The sequence below is a fragment of the Staurois parvus genome, unplaced genomic scaffold, assembly GCF_062004578.1.
Source record: "Staurois parvus isolate SC_StPar_1 unplaced genomic scaffold, SC_StPar_1.0 ptg000086l, whole genome shotgun sequence".
NCBI classification, from domain to species: Eukaryota; Metazoa; Chordata; class Amphibia; order Anura; family Ranidae; genus Staurois; species Staurois parvus.
The window spans coordinates 10,210,100-10,230,521 of record NW_028317882.1 but is presented as its reverse complement, the minus strand read 5'-3'; the positions used below and the strand labels follow the sequence as shown (position 1 = coordinate 10,230,521).

Sequence of the window (20,422 nt, the reverse complement as noted above, 5' to 3'; positions counted from 1 at the left end):
CTCTTCAAAGGGGCATCAAGGACTATGGCAAGTGAGACCTACTTACCTCTGGAGGAACCTGGTTGAATATGGCTAATATAGTTAGTGGTATATACTTGTATTAAACAAAACAAGCCCAGCTAAAAAGTATCTATGATAAAAATGTAAAATCATATATTCATTTCCACACTGTATTTCAATTATTTCTAGCCTACTCGTATAAATTTTGAAGCCTATAAATTTATAAAGATCCCACAGATTTACTACATTGTATTCTGTGACACATATTCACTATGCCCTGTATGTAGGCACTGCTGTGTTACACGTTTCACAGAGCCTGCCTTCTGAACTACAGAGGTGCTGAGAGGAGGAGTTTCAAGAGGCGGAGTCAGTACAGGAATCACTGCTTGAAGGCAGCAAGGTACCATGGGACATGTAGTCCTTAATAATGTAGGAGCTGCAAAGCATGAAGGGAAACCAGGAAGTTGTGGAAAGAGATGGTCAGCAGACAAGCAGAACTCCCAACTTGAAAGGATATATTTCAAGTAAGTTTCTAATAAATTTTTAAAAGTAACTATTGTTTGTACTATTACAATGCTGAAGTTATCAAATGAAAAGTCTATGCTGACCATAGAGATCTTTCAAAGTCCAACGCTGGGCACAATACAAAACAAAAGATGCCCTTGACCCCCCCCCCCCCAAGCAAGGGTTAAATGCTTACTAAGTCTGGGGGGTTGCAGAAGAGGTTATATTACTTACCTGTCGCTCTCCTCTTCTACTCTCCCTGAAGCTCTGAACTGTGGTGGAGCCTCTGCATCATCATCACATACAGAGCAAGGCTACAACCTCTATATTGTACATGCTCTAGGCATGTACAGAGGTAGCTATGGTGGCTTGGTTGCACAGATCAAGCTGAAGTGAGAAGGGAAGTAACACTGTCTGTTCTGCAACCCCCTAGATTAGGTAGAATTTAACCATTGCAGTGTGGGCTCCCACACCAAGGGTACTTTATTGTTGTTGTTGTTGTGTCCAGAGTTGGGCTTTAAATCAGAACTAAACCCTCCTATTGTTTTCAGCCAAGGAAGCTGCCATCTTAGCCTCTGATCTGCAACTGCCATGGTGCCGCACATATGATCAGTTATGACTCCAGCCATGTTGACAGTTTGGTTGAGGACACAAACAAATCTGACAATTACATTTCCAGCATGCTGGGAGTGGAAGGTTTTGTTAAAACCATTAAATAGATGGGTTTAGTCCTGCTTTAAATGGAACTACCGTTAGATTTTGGAACAAACCTTCCTCATGAGACAACACTCTTACTATTTGACAAGTGCTCCCCAAGAAGAGGCGTCCTTGTTTCTTCCAGATGTCCTATTTCCTGACAGCTCATCACATGCGGGCTGTCCATAGACTGGTAAAGGATGGACATGAGGTCTAGAAGAACATCTGATGCTGGATGGATGTGTGATCACTGGTCTGCAATGTCCTATAGGTCAGTGGTCAGGAGGAGAGGGAAATGACACATGTAGGTGATTTGTGTTCATGACAGCTCCTCCTTCACTCCCAAGAAGTTCAATGACATTTCAGCTGGAGAGAGAAGAATGTGGTCATGGTGCTGGCTCCATCTGTGACCCCAGCACACCTGCTCTATGTCCACCTGTAATGACAGCCTAACTCTGTCACCAGGACCATTGCAGTGCTCATCCTCCCCACCATCTTCCCATCCATCAGACACTCCTCCCACTCCATCCCTCTACACACAGCGCTCACCTTGGCCCACAGAGAGCAGCCCATCCTCCTATTTCCAGCATTCAGCACAACGCTAGGGCTTCCCCCGAGCTCGGCGCCCTAAGCCGCTAAACGCCCCCATTGGAGTCCAAGGAGGCGCCCAGGGAGGCCTGGGGACCATGCCGGGGATCGGGAATCCCTTCACTGCTTCCCCAACAACAACACGCCGCACTGGGACAGCTAGCCAATCAGGGGGCAGAGTGCGGGCCAATAAGAGAGCAGGAGGCTAGGCAAGGGGAAGAGATGCGAGCCTTTGCAAGGTGAATGGCTGGCCAATGAAAAAGAGAGGTGTGGCGAAAGCGGCTGCTACCGAAGTAGTGCAAGTCATCAAGTGTGAGACGAGGAAAGAGGCGGGGCTTCAGCTTATGATGCGGCACATGGAATCGCGGAAAAAAAGGGGCGGGAAAATTGAGCACCTGATCTCTGTACTCAGCACCTTGTACTTCAGACGTGTGAGAATAACGAACAGATCTGCTTAGGGGGATAGGGCGCTGCACAGCGCGGGAACAGATTGAGTCACCCGCAGTGTATACAGGCGCACTGCTTATATCTGACCCTAGAAAAGAGTACAATGATCTGCGCACCCTGCAGTAGTCACAGAGCAGTGGGGGTGAGCTGTACTCCCTCTATCTGGATACAGAGAGGATGAGTGCTCGGGGGGGGGGGGTGGACGCCCCAGTATGAGAAGCATGCTGCCTTTATTCCATTCATATTGGGCAAGGAAAAGGCAGTATTGGCCCCTTCTTTATCCCCCCTCACATCATTCACCGGCACTTTTCATGTGTTTTTTCACTTGGATTTAGGGTTGCCTCTGCATCCCTTTAAACCCGACTACATATGAATGACACAGGTTTTGTGGCTGATTAAGGTGGTCATTAAACTCATTGCATTATCTGTACTAGCCCCAGAACCTGTGTTATTAATATGTATTCGGGTTTAAAGGGATGCAGAGGCAACCCTACTTGGATTGTAGGATGTGGATCTTCAGGCAAAGGCTGAGAGGATGGGTGACCCTTAGGTTCCCTCCTCCCCTGCTTGGGGTCTCTCTTCAGGAGTACTTCTTGGCAGCTTCGGCTGACCATGGAAAGTGGTGTCCGCCAGACCTTTCGGCTAGGTGGATCTACGTGTGCCTTGCCCCTGTCGGGTTCAGAGAAGGGGCCTTTCTCTTTGGGAAGGGACCATATAACACACCCTGAGTGCACTTGTTTAGTTAATTGTTGGTGTTTTGTTTTTGTGGCCCATACCTCAGGTTTAGGGGGAAAAAATATTTGCCCACATCAGTTTTCACTGTCATACCTGTATTTCTTGCTCACCTACTGCTGTGATTGCCAGGGTGTCACCTACATCTACTGCACATGTATTCTCACAATTGTAACAGTGTTAGCCACACATTGCCACAATTGGCAGCCCGTTGGTCGTGCGTCGCCACAGCTGTCAGCCCGTTGGTCGTGCGTCGCCACAGCTGTCAGCCCGTTGGTCGTGCGTCGCCACAGCTGTCAGCCCGTTGGTCGTGCGTCGCCACAGCTGTCAGCCCGTTGGTCGTGCGTCGCCACAGCTGTCAGCCCGTTGGTCGTGCGTCGCCACAGCTGTCAGCCCGTTGGTCGTGCGTCGCCACAGCTGTCAGCCCGTTGGTGTCACTGCAGTTGGTAGCCCGTTGGTCGTGTGTCGCCACAGCTGTCAGCCCATTGGTCGTGTCACTGCAGTTGTCAGCCCGTTGGTCGTGTATTGCCAGAGCTGTCAGCCCATTGGTCAAGTCACTGCAGTTGGCAGCCCGTTGGTTGTGTGTCGGCAAAGTTTGGAAGCCTGTTGGCCGCGTGTCACCACAGCTGGCAGCCCGTTGGCTGCGTGTCGCCACAGCTGGCAGCACATTGGTCGTGTGTTGCTATTTGCTGTGACACATTTGTTCATACATTACTATAGTTCAGTGCTGCAGCCATTCTCAACCCTTGAAATAACTTTCCCCTTTCTTGAAATAACTTTTTCAATGCTAACCACTTGAGCTCCTGAGGATTTACCCCCCTTAATGACCAGGCCTCTTTTTGCTACTCGGTGCTGCACTAATTCAACTGATAATTGCGTGGTCATGCAATGCTGCACCTAAACGAAATTTACGTCCTTTTTTCACACAAATAGAGCTTTCTTTCAGTGGTATTTGATCACCTGTGCGCTTTTTATTTTTCACGCTATAAACAAAAAAAGACCAAATATTTTGAAGAAAAACTATATTTTTTAATTTCAGCTATGAAAAATATATAGTAAACTCAAAGTCAGTTATAAATTTAGGCCAAAATGTATTCTGCTACATGTTTTTGGTAAAAAAAATCCCAGTAAGTGTATATTGATTGCTTTGTGTGAAAGTTATAGCGTCTACAAACTATGGTGTAGATACTGCAATTTACAACATTTTTTTGCTATACAGCGCTGCGCTAGTTTAACGGACAATTGCGTGGTCATGCAATATGGTACATAAATTAAATTTATGTCCTTTTTTTTAACACAAATAGCGCATTCTTTTGGTGGTATTTGATCACCTGTGCAATTTTTATTTTTGGCGCTATAACCAGAAAAAGTTTTGAAGAAAAAAAATTTTTTCAAAAAAACAATTTTCTCATTTTGATTATAAAAAAAATCTAAAAAAACAAAAATTTCGTCATGAAATTAGGCCAAAATGTATTCTGCTACATGTTTTTGGTTAAAAAATCCCAATAAGTGTATATTGATTGCTTTTTGTGAAAGTTATAGCGTCTACAAACTATGGTATAGATAATGGAATTTACATAGCTTTTACTTTCTGACTGCCCATCACATTTCTTGAGGTGCTAAAATACCAGAATAGTACAAACACCCTCAAATGACCCCTTTTCAAAAATTAGACACCCTAAGCTATCTGCTGAGAGGCATATTGAGTCCATGGAAGATTTATTTTTTTTCCACAAGTTTCTGGAAAATGACAAACTTTTTTTTTTTTTACACAAAGTTGTCATTTAAATGATATTTCTCGCACAAGCATTGGGTATATGTGGAATTACACCCCAAAATACATTCTGCTACTTCTACTGAGTATGGGGATACCACGTGTGAGACTTTTTGGGAGCCTAGCCACATACAGGAGCCTGAAATCCAATGACCACTTTGAAAGCCTGAAGGTGCGTAACTTCCTCATTACACTTCCTCACTACCTATCACAGTTTCGAAGGCCCTGACATGCCAGGATAGCCCCAAACCCCCCCAAATGACCCCTTTCTGGAAAGTAATTTGGGGGGGGTTAGGTGCTATCCTGGCATTTCATGGCCTCCGAAACTGTGATAGTCTGGAAGTGTAATGAGGAAATAAAGCCCTTATAAGCCTGAAGGTGCTTATTGGATTTTGATGTCCTGTACTTGGCTAGACTGCCAAAAAGTCTCTCACATGTGGTACCCCCATACTCGGGAGAAGTAGCAAAATGTATTTTGGGGAGTAATTCCACATTATAACCATGGCATGTGTGAGCAGTAAATCATTTAAGTGACAATTTTGTGTAAAAAATAAATAAATAAATAAATATATATATTTATTTTTGTCATTTTCCAAAAACTTGTGGTAAAAAAATAAATTCTTCTATTGATTCAACATTCCTCTCAGCAAATAGTTTGGGGTGACTACTTTCCAAAAAGGGGTCATTTTGGGGGGTGGGGGCGTTTTATGCCTAGCATTAGAAGTTTATGCCACACATCATTCACTCTTCTAACCACCTGAAGACCAAGCCTTTTTGTTCACATGAAAAAAATCAGTATTTTTTGCTAGAAAATTAATTTAAACTACCAAACATTATATATTTTTTTAAAGCAGACACCCTAGTGAATAAAATGGTGGGTACTACAATTTTTTTGGCACATAGTACTCGCGCAGCGATTTTTCAAAAGCAATTTTTAAAAAAAATACACTTTTTTTATTTTTAATGCACAAAAACACAATATATTGGCCAATTGTTTGGTAAAATATAAAAGATAATGGTATGCCGAGTATTTAGATACCAAACATGACATGCTTTAAAACTGCGCATGTCCTGTTCAATGGCGACAAACTGCTAAATTTTTAATATCCATAGGCAGCGTTTTAAAAGCCACCATTTTAGATTTACAGAGGAGGTCTAGTGTTAGAATTACTGCCCTTAATCTGACGTTCACGGCAATAGCTCACATGCATGGTGCCGCTGTTTACATAACGGCACAGGGTCAAGGCTTGTGCACACAGGTGTGCGCGCATGGGAGGGGCAATTTTTTAATTTTTTTTAGTTATTTTGATTTTTTTATTATTCTTACATTGTACCTTTTCATTTTTTTTTTTTTTTTAATCACTTTTAATGCTATAACAGGGAATGCAAATAACCCCTATAACTTCAATGGGCATTGTCATATATTCTTTTTTGAGAAATCTGGGGTCTATCAGACTCTAGATATCTCCTCTGCCCTTACATTATCTAATCAAACCAAAATCGGTGTGATCAGATGCTTTCCCAATTTACAAATGGCGCTGTTTATATCCTGCGAAACTGAAGTGATGAAATGCTTGTAGCTTCCGAATTCTTAGACTATAGAGATGATTGGCACCATTCTGGTCTCCAATCAGCTCTATGGTCAGCTGGCAGAAACACCGGCTGCATTCTCAGGTTCCCCTGATGGCACGGGACTGCCCGAGAAGGCTGTGGAAGGCAGCGGGGGAGGGGGGACATAATCTCCCACTGCTTGTAAAAGCAATCTTGCAGCTAATTAGCCACTAGGATTGCTTTTACATGAAAGCCGATCACCGGCTAAAAAAAACGACACCAGGATGATGCCTGCAGCTGTAGGCATCATCCTGGTATAACCATTCAAATCCAGTGATGTGCCAGTACATCGCTGGTCCTTGTTGGTTATATATGCAATGTTTTTATTTTTTTTTTGTATGCAGCCAGTGGACTGAATGAAAAAATGAGAATAAATCTCTGCCAGAAAAAGTGTGTGGTATGTCCACCATTAGAATATACCACCCTGCATCCACCCACTTCTAATGGTGGGCACACATTAGGTCACACAGTGCCACAAGTGCCAGTTCCAAGATTGAATAAATGTCTAAATAGTGGCACGCTTAAATAAAAATTGTCCACGTATAAGTGATACCCCGTATGGAGAAATGATGACACCAAGTCCCAAACTATCTTGCCACTGCTTCCTATGTAGTCTGGGCATCCGGGGAGCTCCACGTGACTATCTTTTCCCTCGTAAATCCGAAACTTATAAGTATAGCCTGTTGTCCTCTCACAGGTCTTCTACATCTTGACCCCATATCTGGCACGCTTGCAGGGGAGAAATTGTTTGAATGCAAGGCAGCAAAAAAATTAATAAGGGACTCATCAATGCAGATGTTTTGCTGGGGAGTATAGACATCTGCAAATTTTAGGTTAAGGTGATTTGCGAGGGGCTGAATTTTGTGGAGCCGGTCAAATTCAGGGTTACCCTGAGGATGACAGAGTGTATTGTCGCTGAAATGCATAAAACACATTATACTCTCATATCTATGCCTGGCCATGGCAGCAGAGAACACGGCATATGATGAATCGGGTCTGCGGACCAATACAACCGAAATTCATTTGTTTTAGTAATGCCCATGTTGAGGGTTAGGCCCCAAAAAAATGTAAATTTGAAAACCGTAATGAGTTTCCATGTGAATGGTCTGGCGGCAATAAATTGTGCATATAAACTGCTTTGATCCACAATCAACGCATACAGATATTCTGTGAAAAACAGCTCCAAAAATCAGGGAGGTATGTGAAAGACCAGGATGTACTAGACCGCTGGTACTCACCAGTTCACCAAAAGGTAGAGCGGCACTAGTACTGGCACTCTGCTGCATATGAGAGTCATCAAAATTTACCGGCAAGTGCTAACAGAGATCAGGCCTGATTCTGTGAACACTGCGGTTTTGTGTGCAATGGCCGTGACCCGGCGGCTGACACCCACGGGACAGGTAGGGCGGGCGTGCGCCCGCGCGCGCCCCCTACCTGTTTTGCAAAACTACGTTTTAAAACGTGGTTTTGCCCAGCCCTGCAACCGTTTTAATGCGGTGGCTGGGCGGCAAGTGGCTAATATTTACAATATCTACAGCCCGTAATCAAGTGACAGTGACCTACTGACACTGCACTTGCTGGGGGAGAAGGGGGGGTAAGCGTAGGGGCTAAACGCAGGTGTTGGCAGGTGCAGGGGCTGATCCCGCTAACGCTGCGTTTTTGGGGACGCTATACTAATGTGAACGCTGGTATAGTGCTGACCTGATCAAAGATATTGACCCGTTCAGACACTATACTAGCAATGGAGGTTTATGGTACATGAGCGTGTTCCTGGCAATCAAGGGGTTAAATGTGATGACTGGTGTACTGACGGGCAATCTGACGCTATCTGGGAGGGGCGTGAAAACCACAGGAACGTGAATCGTGTGTGTGTGTGTGTGTGTGTGTGTGTGTGTATATATATATATATATATATATATATATATATGTGTGTGTGATTTTGCGTACCCATGCCGCCCTGTAGCAGTATTTCTGCTGTAGGGTGGTCAGGAAGCGGTTATAGAAGAGGTTTGTGTTACGGCGCTGCGTTACTTTAACTGACAATTGCGTGGTCATGCAACACTGCACCCAAATTAAATTTACATCCTTTTTTTCCCACAAATTGAGCTTTCTTTCGGTGGTATTTGATCGCCTGTGCGGTTTTAATTTTTTGCGCTATAAAAAAAAAGGCTGACAATTTTGAGAAAAAAAAACAATATTTTCGACTGTTTGCTATAAAACATGTCCAGTAAAAAAAAATTAAAAAATCTAATTTTGTCACAAATTTCATCCAAAATGCATTCTGCGACATGTCTCTGCTAAAAAAAAAATCCCAATACGTGTAAATTAATTGGTTTACATGAAAGTTATAGCGTTTCCAAATGGCGGGAAAGATGCTGGGATTTTTATTTATACTAATAATGGCGGCGATCAGCGACATATGGCGGCGATCAGCGACTTATGGTGGGACTGCGGCGGACGTTTTGACCTGGGGGGGGGGGGGAACTGACTTGGGGTCACTGACATCCCCAGTGACACCAATACAGTGATCAGTGAAAAAAAAACTCTTCTCTCCCTCTTCAGCTTGTCACGAGCTGTCAGGGAACTGACACAGAGCAGGGCTGTGTGTAAACAATGCAGCCCTGCTCTCTGTCAGCGATCACCACGAATCCCGGGGAAACGGCCGGTAATCACCGGCCGTGACCCGGCGGCTGACACCCGCGGGACAGGTAGGGCGGGCGTGCCGCCCTGCAACCGTTTTAATGCGGTGGCTTGGCGGCAAGTGGTTAATATTTACAATATCTACAGCCCGTAATTCCCCCCCCCCTTTGAAAGCAGAACATACACTATACAATGTTGTATAACCTCCTTTAGATCTAATAAGCACCTAGGTAAGTAAAGGTAACTTTCACACTATAATAACAAAACATGCAGCGCTACAATTGGTTAATATAAAGTAACATATAAGGTAATCCGTGATGAACTACTAGTGCTTAGTAGTGATTTAAGTGTCCTCATAACATAATGCAATAGTCCCAATAAACCGTGCAAAACGTGGTTGACTCCGTGCTGAAAAGTGTCTAATATTATGCACTCACCAGAAAGCGCATAATATGCGCATTTGAGTTGTCAGACCACTCCTGGTCTTAGAAAGTTGAACCTATGTGGATCATCTGGCAAGCTGTCACTCTGATGAGAATAAACTTTTCCTTGGCCAGCAGGGGGATTCCCGACATCCAGAGACCCTTAATAGCATTGATCCAGGTTCCTCACCCAGTGCACTCATATGAAGTATCCACAATTCCGAGGTTCACCTTTGCCAGTCCAATGTGAATATCTAGTCCCCCAAGTTAAGAGAAGAAGGGGGGTTCCAGGTACATTCTTGGGGTCCGTATGCTTCCTCTGGATTCTGGTGTTCTCAGATTCTGCTCATACAATCCAAATGAAGAAGTTGCAAGCCAGGCGAGGAGCTCAGAGGTGAAGTTTAGTCCAGCAGGGTGTCTTAAAGCCCAGATAGTCCACAATGAGAGGTGCTGAGCTGGGTGACAACCTTCAGGGTGCTGAGCTAAGAGGAGGATAGGGTGTCCTTCCTTACATAGTGACAACCCAACTCATTCATGTGTGTCAGTGCAGCAGCCACCAGATCAGAGATCTGCACACAGAGCAGTGTGTCTCCAGCAAACACTGAGCTGTCTCTTGTGTTTGCTGGAGACACACTGCTCTGTGTGCAGATCTCTGATCTGGTGGCTGCTGCACTGACACACATGAATGAGTTGGGTTGTCACTATGTAAGGAAGGACACCATATCCTCCTCTTAGCTCAGCACCCTGAAGGTTGTCACCCAGCTCAGCACCTCTCATTGTGGACTATCTGGGCTTTAAGACACCCTGCTGGACTAAACTTCACCTCTGAGCTCCTCGCCTGGCTTGCAACTTCTTCATTTGGATTGTATGAGCAGAATCTGAGAACACCAGAATCCAGAGGAAGCATACGGACCCCAAGAATGTACCTGGAACCCCCCTTCTTCTCTTAACTTGGGGGACTAGATATTCACATTGGACTGGCAAAGGTGAACCTCGGAATTGTGGATACTTCATATGAGTGCCCTGGGTGAGGAACCTGGATCAATGCTATTAAGGGTCTCTGGATGTCGGGAATCCCCCTGCTGGCCAAGGAAAAGTTTATTCTCATCAGAGTGACAGCTTGCCAGATGATCCACATAGGTTCAACTTTCTAAGACCAGGAGTGGTCTGACAACTCAAATGCGCATATTATGCGCTTTCTGGTGAGTGCATAATATTAGACACTTTTCAGCACGGAGTCAACCACGTTTTGCACGGTTTATTGGGACTATTGCATTATGTTATGAGGACACTTAAATCACTACTAAGCACTAGTAGTTCATCACGGATTACCTTATATGTTACTTTATATTAACCAATTGTAGCGCTGCATGTTTTGTTATTATAGTGTGAAGGTTTGAGGTTTGTGCCTTTTATGCCAGCTGCTTGTTATCCATCTCCAAGCGCTCGTTAATTATTCTTTTTGCAAGTAAAGGTAACTACTTACTGACCAGTGACATACCCATACTTCACTGGACTTTGAGTGGTCATACCAGGATTATGTCTGCACTTGCTAATTAGCCGCTGAATTGCTTTTATGTGGTCCTCCCCTTCCCCCACTGCCTTCCACAGCTCTCTATTGTGCTCTCCTGTCCCATCAGGGAACCCAAGAGTACAGCCAGCAGTTCCAACTGGAAACTAGAAACTGGAAGCGATGAGCATGTCATCACTTCTGGTTTTGCTGTTGTAACAAAACCTTTAGGGGTTTAAACGCTTCCTGACCGCCCTATAGCAGAAATAGAAATACTGCTACAGGGAGGCAAGGGTACGCAAATTTTTTATTTTTTTCATTCTTGGGTAGGGGGCACACACGAGGTGCACGCGTGCCCTACCCGAGGCACCACTTGTGGCTGTCAATCACCTGGTCCCGGCCGGTCATTGCTCGCCGACACCCTGTGACGCTGAGCATCTCCGATGGGGAGGAGAGCCGTTTGTAAATAAAACAATTCTCCCTGTCAGCTCGTGCACACTGCTTTGGATGGCTATGCCGAGCGCTTAAAGTGAAGCACACGGACACAGCACTTAGTAAAACAGCACACAGTTAACCCTTTTATTGGCCCTCATGTTAACCCCTTCCTGCCCAGTGCTTTTTTTTTTTTTTTATAGCACTGATCACTGTATTGGTGTCACTGGGGATGTCAGTGACACCAAGTCAGTTCCCCCCAGTGTCAGAATGCTCGCCGCAGTCCCACAGTACTGCTATAAGTCGCTGATTGCCGCCATCACTAGTAAAAAAATTTTTTTTTAAATCCCAGTATATATACCACCATTTGTAAACACTATAACTTTCATGTAAACCAATTAATTTACACGTATTGGGATTTTTTTTTTTAGCAAAGACATGTAATAGAATACATTTTGGCCTAAATTTATGATGAAATTAGATTTTTTTAAAATTTTTTTACTGGACATGTTTAAAAGCACTAAAAATAAAAACTGCACAGGTGCTCAAATACTACTAAAAGATAGCTCAATTCGTGGGGGAAAAAAGGACGTAAATTTCATTTAGGTGCAGCATTGCATGACCGCACAATTGCCAGGTAAAGTGACGCAGCACCGTAACGCAACACATGGCCTGTTCAGGAAGGGGGGAGTAAATCCTCAGGAGGGCAAGTGGTTAAAGAAAGCATCGGTTTTACAGATCTTGGTAGGATTAAAATTTTTTAAGGGCAAAGGAGAGATCTGGGGTCTAATAGACCCCAAATCCTCTCAGTAAAGAGTACCTGTAACTGCCTAATGTTATCACGGGATATTTACAGTATGTTTCCTGTGATAACAAAAGTGATTTAAAAAAATAAGTGTAAAAATAAAACAAATAAATGAAAATGTAAAGCGCCCCTCTACCCCTTCCTTTCAAACAAAAGTGAATACATGTATCGGTCACGCACACGTACGTAAACAGTGATTGCACCACACATGTGAGGTATTCCTGTGAACAGCAGATCAAGGGCAGTAATTCTAGCACCAGACCTCCTGTGTAAATCTAAAGTGGTAACCTGTAAAAACTTTTAAAGTGTCAACTATAGATAATAAAATTTACATAGTTTGTCGCCATGTGCACAGTTTTAAAGAGTGACAAGTTATCTATTTACACGGCGTAACATCATTTTATATTTTATCAAACAATGTTGTATTATATTGTGTTTTAGTGCATTAAAATTCTAAACAGTGTATTTTTTCCCAAAAAATTACATTTGAAAAATTGCTGCGCAAATACCGCGCGTGACATAAACATTTGCAACACCCACCATTTTATCCTCTAGGGTCTCTGCTTTAAAAACATATAATGTTTGGGGGTTCTAAGAAAATTTCAAACAAAAAATACTGATTTTTATATGTAAACAAATAGTGTCAGAAAGGCTTGGTCTTAAAGTGGTTACAAAATGCAATGTGTGGGAACAAACAATAAAGCGCAAAAGCTCAGATGCACCTAGTGTGAACAAGTTGTCAGACTGGTATGCCCCGGAATTGTGCACAATTCTAAAGTGTGCCTTGACTGGAAAAAAAGGTTGAAAAACACTGGTATAAAGTATGACCAGCTTAAGGGCATGTGAGATTGGAGAGAAATAAATTGAATTGTATAGGTTTGTCCTCATATGATACAGTTTTGCAAACTTTAAATATGATTATGTAGGGATTGTTCAATAAGAATGTAGTGTGCATGCTCACCCTAAGGATGCCATACTTGTTGCAATCTGACTATACAATCTTTGTACAATCAACTTTAGGCTCGGTTCACACTTCTGCGACTTAGGATTCGATTTGTGAGACCCAAAATGTACCAAAGTCCCACACCAATAAATAAATCAGTCCACTCATTGCTGTGCCAAGACATTCTTCTTAAAATTGCTTCACCACTTGTGCCACTCCAATGCACTCGCCACAAATCCATGGCCACCTTAATTAAAAGGAAGGTCAACAAACGCTTGATATCCAAGAGACTAATCTAGCTCACTGCTCACAACTTTGTTTTATATATAAATTGCCCATTGCTGCACTTAGATGGTGCTTCCCTGTCTTTCTATACTGGGTTCACACAGTAGAGGTGGGAGAAACTGCATGCAATTCTCTGCAGTGTGATTTGAGCCCACTCATTTTGTATGGGCTTACATCACACTGCAAATGTATGGGTACTTGGTATCAGTGAGTACTTAACCGAAAGTATTGGTACTCGTACTTGCCAGTCAAAAAACAGTATCTGTGCAACCCTAGTAATCACTGTGACAACCAATCACATGCTCAGGATGTCTGCTCTGCCTCCTGGAACTAAGACCCAGTTAGAGAGCTGCCAGAAGGGGTGAGGAGGGGTTAAATTCTAACCCAGTGTTGGCCTTTTGTACCCTGGCATTAGCTGTTTTTTTTTCTACAATTGTCCTGTGTTTTTCTCCATCTATCTTATGTTCCATTCTGATTTTTTCCAGATCCTACTGATGAAAAAGCATCCTTACAATTTGAAGCTGCCACCATTCTGTTTCATGATGGGGATGTTATTTTCAGGGTGATGGGCAGTGTTGGCTTTTCACTACACTTGGGTGTGCCTGCTATATGGACCAGGGCCCACAGATTGACTTTATGTTTTTAGGAAACAAAAGCACACTTTTAAGCCTTAGGTTTCAGTTAACCAGATATTTGTGTATCTCAAAAGTTGGCATTCTGACAATGATTTCAAGACTTTTATAGCTCAGTCCAGCATCAGATAATAGTGTTTCTAAACTTTAAAATATGTAAAATTGTACAAACAAATAGCTACTGGAATGTTTTCAGAATGAAAAGGAAGATCAAAATATTTCCTGTAATTATACATGGCCAAGGGTGTGTTAACCCCTCAACCGTGAAATGATGACGTTTAAGAAAGGTCCCCAGAGGTGTCACAACAGGAAACAGATTCTTCCATTGATAGAGCTGTGTCCTTCTCTGTAATGACACCATACAATAACGAAAACCGAGTCTTTATCGTCCACTACAAGTTTAGCTACAGTTAACATTTTTTATTTAATTCAGATAGAGTAGGGGAGGCATGAAAGCTGCAGTTGTTTGCCATCTATGTCTCATTAGGGTGATTTCCCGTTACTTCCTATCTTCTGCCCAGAACAGTAATAGAGGAGAAATCTTAGAATGGGAACACTAGTTCTTATGACAGCCAGGGATTCCCTCTCTTTGGAGGAATTTCCTTGTCCATCCTGTCTTGGCTATGGAACAGGAAGTGAAGCAAAATCTCCTAAGGGGACACAGATGGGAAAAAACTGGACAGGAATTATAGTCCTTACTGTATTCAGAATGGGGAAAAAATGTTGGTGGCTACCATGGCTACATCTTAACTTTCAATGTGAAAATTGAGCTTGGCCTTATTGTTGGTACTTGCTGTAATTAGTGGGAGAGAGGTAGTAGAGTCAAGCTCAACCTTTACAGGAAAAGTCAAGACTTGCATATAACTTTTGGACTTTAAAGTGGAGTTCCACTCACTCTGTAAAAAAATTAAAAGTCGGCAGCTACAAAAACTGTAGCTGCTAACTTTTAAAAAAACAGCTACTCACCTATCCCACGATCCCACGGTGTCCTCCCCACAGCCCGTTTCACCAACCTTCCTGTATTCCAGTCGCTGGTATCTTCAGTGTAGACACCTGGCTGTGGCTGCTTGCGGCTTCACAGCCGGGTGCCCACTGCGCGAGTAGTGCTGCACTTCCTGAATGGCCCCATCGTTTCTGGGACCTGTCACGTGTCCCACAAGACTACGGGGGAGGCAAGGTAGGAGGACAACTTCCATTTCCGATCGCCTAGGCAATCGCAGGGGAAGTGGGAGAGAGTACCTGTCAAATTCGGGTACCCATTCCCCCCCCACCACTCCCCAAAGGTGCCAATCCTTATTGGGGAATGGAGACCAATCTTTAAAGCGGAACTTCCCCTTTTGGGTGGAAATCCGCTTTCAGTCTCTGGATCATCATAGTCTCACTCTGCACAATTCAAGTTTGTAATAGGCTTGCTTTACTTTTGCTATTTTTGGTTGGTTAGGGGGTATTTCTACAAGACCAAGGACTGCTTTAACAGTCTGTAGGAGCCTGATTTAAAAAAAAAAAACACACAACTGTAGAAGGAGCCAGGTATGCCCCAAAACAGTTTGAGGCATGTCACATTAACTTTTTATACCCATATAAGTGAGCGCATACAGTTCTAATTTTGGTATGCTCTAAAGAATAAAATAATGTTTAAAACTCAACTGAACCTTCTCTATCAGTGCTATAGATAATTTTGTTTTCTGGTGAAGGTTCAGCCCTTGGCACCTATAAGAAAATGTGGGTATGACAAAATTTCATTAACAGTGGGATGGATTTAAAACTCAAGCCTACACGGTGTACATGGTAATATATGGCACAGCCCATGTACCAAAAATATTTTTGATTTGCCGAAAGCAAGAGTCTTAACAGGGGTAGGGAATGTGAAATACACAGAAAGCAGGGGTCAGGTGTGTGTGTTGCACAGGTCAGTAGACAGCATACAGCAACAAAAAGATTCCTCCCTTCCAAAGGCTAAAACTCACCCAGCACAGATCCTGCCCCCCTCCGACTATATGCCCCCCCCAATCCCCAGTACAGAGCATCTCCCTTTTTAGTACACTTTCTATTAAAGCTGGTACTAGCACAGCTCCCTCCAGTAATAATTCCTTCCACCAGTACAGCTCTCTCTAGGACAGATCTCCCCCACCATCAGTGCACCTCCTGCCTCCATAAAAATCACACACCAGACCAGGAAGTTTATAGTGAGGTCAGTGAGAAGTCCTCCCTTGGCTTCTGGTGTGCACCCAGTGTCAGTGCTGGCTGTAGGGCAGCAGACACTCTGGGGGAGGGGTTTGATTCCCCTACACCCCCACTATGTACTTTATTTTATTTATTAATCATTACAGGTACTTATATAGCGCTGTCAATTTACGCAGTGCTTTACATATACAGTCATGGCCGAAATTGTTGGCACCCTTGATATTTCTCCAGGAAATCATGTATTTCTCACGAAACGTATTGCATTAACACATGTTTTGCTATACACATGTTTATTCCCTTTGTGTGTATTGGGACAAAACAAAAAAAGGGAGGAAAGAAAGCAAATTCGACATAATGTCACACAAACCTCCAAAAATGGGCTGGACAAAAGTATTGGCACCCTTTCACAACTGCGGATAAATAAGAATGTTACAAGCATGTGATGCTCCTGTAAACTCACCTGGGGCAAGTAACAGGTGTGGGCAATATAGAAATCACACCTGAAAGCAGATAAAAAGGAGAGACGTTCACTTAACCTTTGCATTGTGTGTCTGTCTGTGCCACACTAAGCATGGACAACAGAAAGAGGAGACGAGAACTGTCTGAGGACCTGAGAACCAAAATTGTGGCAAAATATCAACAATCTCAAGGTTACAAGTCCATCTCCAGAGAACTAGATTTGCCTTTGTCCACAGTGCGCAACATTATCAAGAAGTTTGCAACCCATGGCACTGTAGCTAATCTCCCTGGTCGTGGACGGATGAGGAAAATTGATGAAAGATTGCAACGCAGAATAGTCCGGATGGTGGATAAGCAGCCCCAAACATGTTCCAAAGACATTCAAGCTGTCCTGCAGGCTCAGGGAGCATCAGTGTCAGCGCGAACTATCCGTCGACATTTAAATGAAATGAAACGCTATGGCAGGAGACCCAGGAGGACCCCACTGCTGACACAGAGACATAAAAAAGCAAGACTACAGTTTGCCAAAATGTACTTGAGTAAGCCAAAAGCCTTCTGGGAAAACGTCTTGTGGACAGATGAGACCAAGATAGAGCTTTTCGGTAAAGCACATCATTCTACTGTTTACCGAAAACGGAATGAGGCCTACAAAGAACAAAACACAGTACCTACGGTAAAATATGGTGGAGGTTCAATGATGTTTTGGGGTTGTTTTGCTGCCTCTGGCACTGGGTGCCTTGACTGTGTGCAAGGCATCATGAAATCTGAGGATTACCAAAGGATTTTGGGTCGCACTGTAGGGCCCAGTGTCAGAAAGCTGGGTTTGCGTCCAAGATCCTGGGTCTTCCAGCAGGACAATGACCCCAAACATACGTCAAAAAGCACTCAGAAATGGATGGCAAAGAAGCGCTGGAGAGTTCTGAAGTGGCCAGCAATGAGCCCAGATCTAAATCCCATTGAACACCTGTGGAGAGATCTTAAAATTGCTGTTGGGAAAAGGTGTCCTTCCAATAAGAGAGACCTGGAGCTGTTTGCAAAGGAAGAGTGGTCCAAAATTCCGGGTGAGAGGTGTCAGAAGCTTATTGATGGTTATAGGAAGCGACTGATTTCAGTTATGTTTTCCAAAGGGTGTGCAACCAAATATTAAGTTAAGGGTGCCAATACTTTTGTCCAGCCCATTTTTGGGGTTTTGTGTGACATTATGTCATATTTGCTTTTCTGCCTCTGTTTTATATTTGTTCCAATACATACAAAGGGAATAAACATGTGTATAGCAAAACATGTGTTAATGCAATACCTTTTTTGTGTGAAATACTTGATTTTCAGGAAAAATATCAAGGGTGCCAACAATTTCGGCCATGACTGTATATATTACATTCACATCAGTCCCTAACCCTCAAGGGGCGTACAATCTAAGGTCCCTAGCTTATATTCATACATAAACATACTAGGGCCAATTTAGACAGGATCCAATTAACCTATCAGAATGTCTTTGGAGTGTGGGAGGAAACTGGAGTACCCAGAGGAAACCCACACAGAACATGTAAACTCCAGGCAGGTGGTGCCGTGGTTGGGATTCGAACCAACGACCCTAGTGCTGCCAGGAGGAAGTGATAACTGTTTAGCTACTGCGCTTAATGTAATGCAGTCAAGCTGCAGATACAAAAATAAATCTGTTGTTTCTTTCTTTTTTTCTTTACAAAGTGCTGAATAAAGGGTTAAAATACGCTGTGATGGCAGCACATGGTGAAGTTTAAGGTCTGCTCTCATACAAACCTGCAACTCAGCTCTAAAGGCATCTGACATGCCCCACACAAACATTGCAAGGAAGTCTGCAATGTGCTACCAGCTCAGAGTATTTTAGCCCTTTTTGCAGTACTTAGATGTTTAAAAAAAGAAAAGAACAGATGATGTATTACTCTATATGCAGCCAGACTGCAGTTAAGCTGGCCATACACTAGTAGATTTTTCCAAAGAACGTTTGTATGAAAATTCTCAATACATTTGATGACTTGATGAATATTGTTCAAAAGTACTTAAAATTTTCATTTGCTTTTAAAATTCCCCTTTAGAACAACCAGAAAGAACATACACTGTTAGAATTCTGTTCATAGTAATTTATACACAGTGTTTATGTATATTTACATTATAATGAAGCATATGGCCCATCATGACATGCCTTTTAAAGTGGAATTTTACTCTATGAACATTAAAGTGGAAATATACCCAAAAGGCGAAGTTCCATTTTCCTCCTCTGCCGTATTTGGAATGCCTTTTTTGGGGGGAAGTGGATACCCGCTCCCACTTTTTTGACAGGTACCCACTCCCACTTCCATTCCGACTGTCTAGGTGATCAGAGAGACATACCCCCTCCCAAAAGTAACTTGGGACATGTCACAGGTCTCGGGAGACTGTGGGACCATTCACAGGGCGCAGCTCAAGGAGTTGAAGCTGCAAAGAATTTAAGCTACATGGAGTTACAGCCAGTTGCCCACAGTTAAGATGATGGCGCTGGGGACCCAAAGACTGGCCAAGAGCCGGGTTGGGTGAGGACAGTGCTGGATCCCTGGACAGGTAAGTGTGTTTTTAAAAGTTAACAGCTACAGTATTTGTAGCTGCTGACTTTTACATTTTGTTTACAAGCTGAAGATTCTCTCTAAATAAAAAAACAAAAAATGTGTACCGTGATAAATAGTACCAATTCAACATCTTCTTGGTGTCCAGCAATCAGAACATGTTGGCCATTTACGAGTGACACCATGCAGCCCATGCAACTTGGGTATCACTCCCCCTCTCCCTTGTGCTATTTCTTTGACAGCATCAGAGCACAGAGGCTTGGCAATTACAAGGTGTAGATAGGATTGGGGGGGGGGGGGCAGAATGAGTTGCATGGTGTCACTTGTAAATGGCCAGCAGTTTTCAGTGCTGATTGCTGGACAACCAGATTACAGAAAGACGTCACTCATGGTGCTACACATTGTTTATAATTATTTACTGAAAGTTGAAGCCTATTCAGTTAGTTTACTTTTGCTTTCTACTGTGCAATGTATGAATGTAAGTCTAAGTGTGGTAACTAGTTGGATAAAGTTCAAGGCTCCATGCACCTAAGCGTTTCTATGAGCTCAAAAAACTCCAGAAAAAACCGCTGGATGGAAAAACGCTAATAGCATTTTTTTCCAGCTTGTAGTAGAGTTTTAGTAGCCTTTAGGAGCTTTAGCATTTTATTAGTGTTTTTACAGTATACATAGGAAAAAAAAGAAACAGGAGCATTTTAGTAGCGTTGAGCGCTTTTTTTCTGCTGGAAAAACGCTCACAAAATCTCCACAATGATCCTAAACACTGAAGCTTGAAAAATGCTACTAGCTTAAAATAGTGTGCATGGACACATAGGATAACACTATTCAGCTTCTAGGAACAGAAAACAAATGCTGATAACAGCTTTTAGGAGTTTAAAAAATAATTGTGTGCATGGAGCCTAAAGCAATAGTTAATGCAAATGACTGTAAAAAAAGAATGTATACCAACTACAAAAATACAAAATGTACATACCTTGTTTGAGGCCATCTCACTAACTGAGTGTCTGGTCTGCAGAGTCTCCAGCTGGTCCAGACACCAGTCCAACTCTTCCAGAGTTTCGATGGCCAGTTTCTGAACGGCATCCTCTACGGAAGAAAGAGAAGGAGGCATTTAGACTGGATGATGGTGATACTTTGTTTCGTTGCAAAACCATGTCCAGTTTTTCACAATTCTTGTTACTG

At 43.1% G+C, this 20,422-nt stretch overlaps 1 protein-coding gene across 3 annotated transcripts in view; it reads right to left on the bottom strand.

Annotated features, from left to right (window-relative positions):
- Positions 1-20,422, bottom strand: part of PDE4C (phosphodiesterase 4C) — a 406,056-nt gene that overhangs the window by 74,365 nt on the left and 311,269 nt on the right. For all 3 annotated transcript variants that reach the window (XM_089670026.1, XM_089670028.1, XM_089670027.1), the window contains exon 6: positions 20,214-20,326. In XM_089670026.1, coding sequence (XP_089526152.1) covers positions 20,214-20,326 — 113 coding nt within the window. The remainder of the gene's footprint in view (positions 1-20,213; positions 20,327-20,422) is intronic.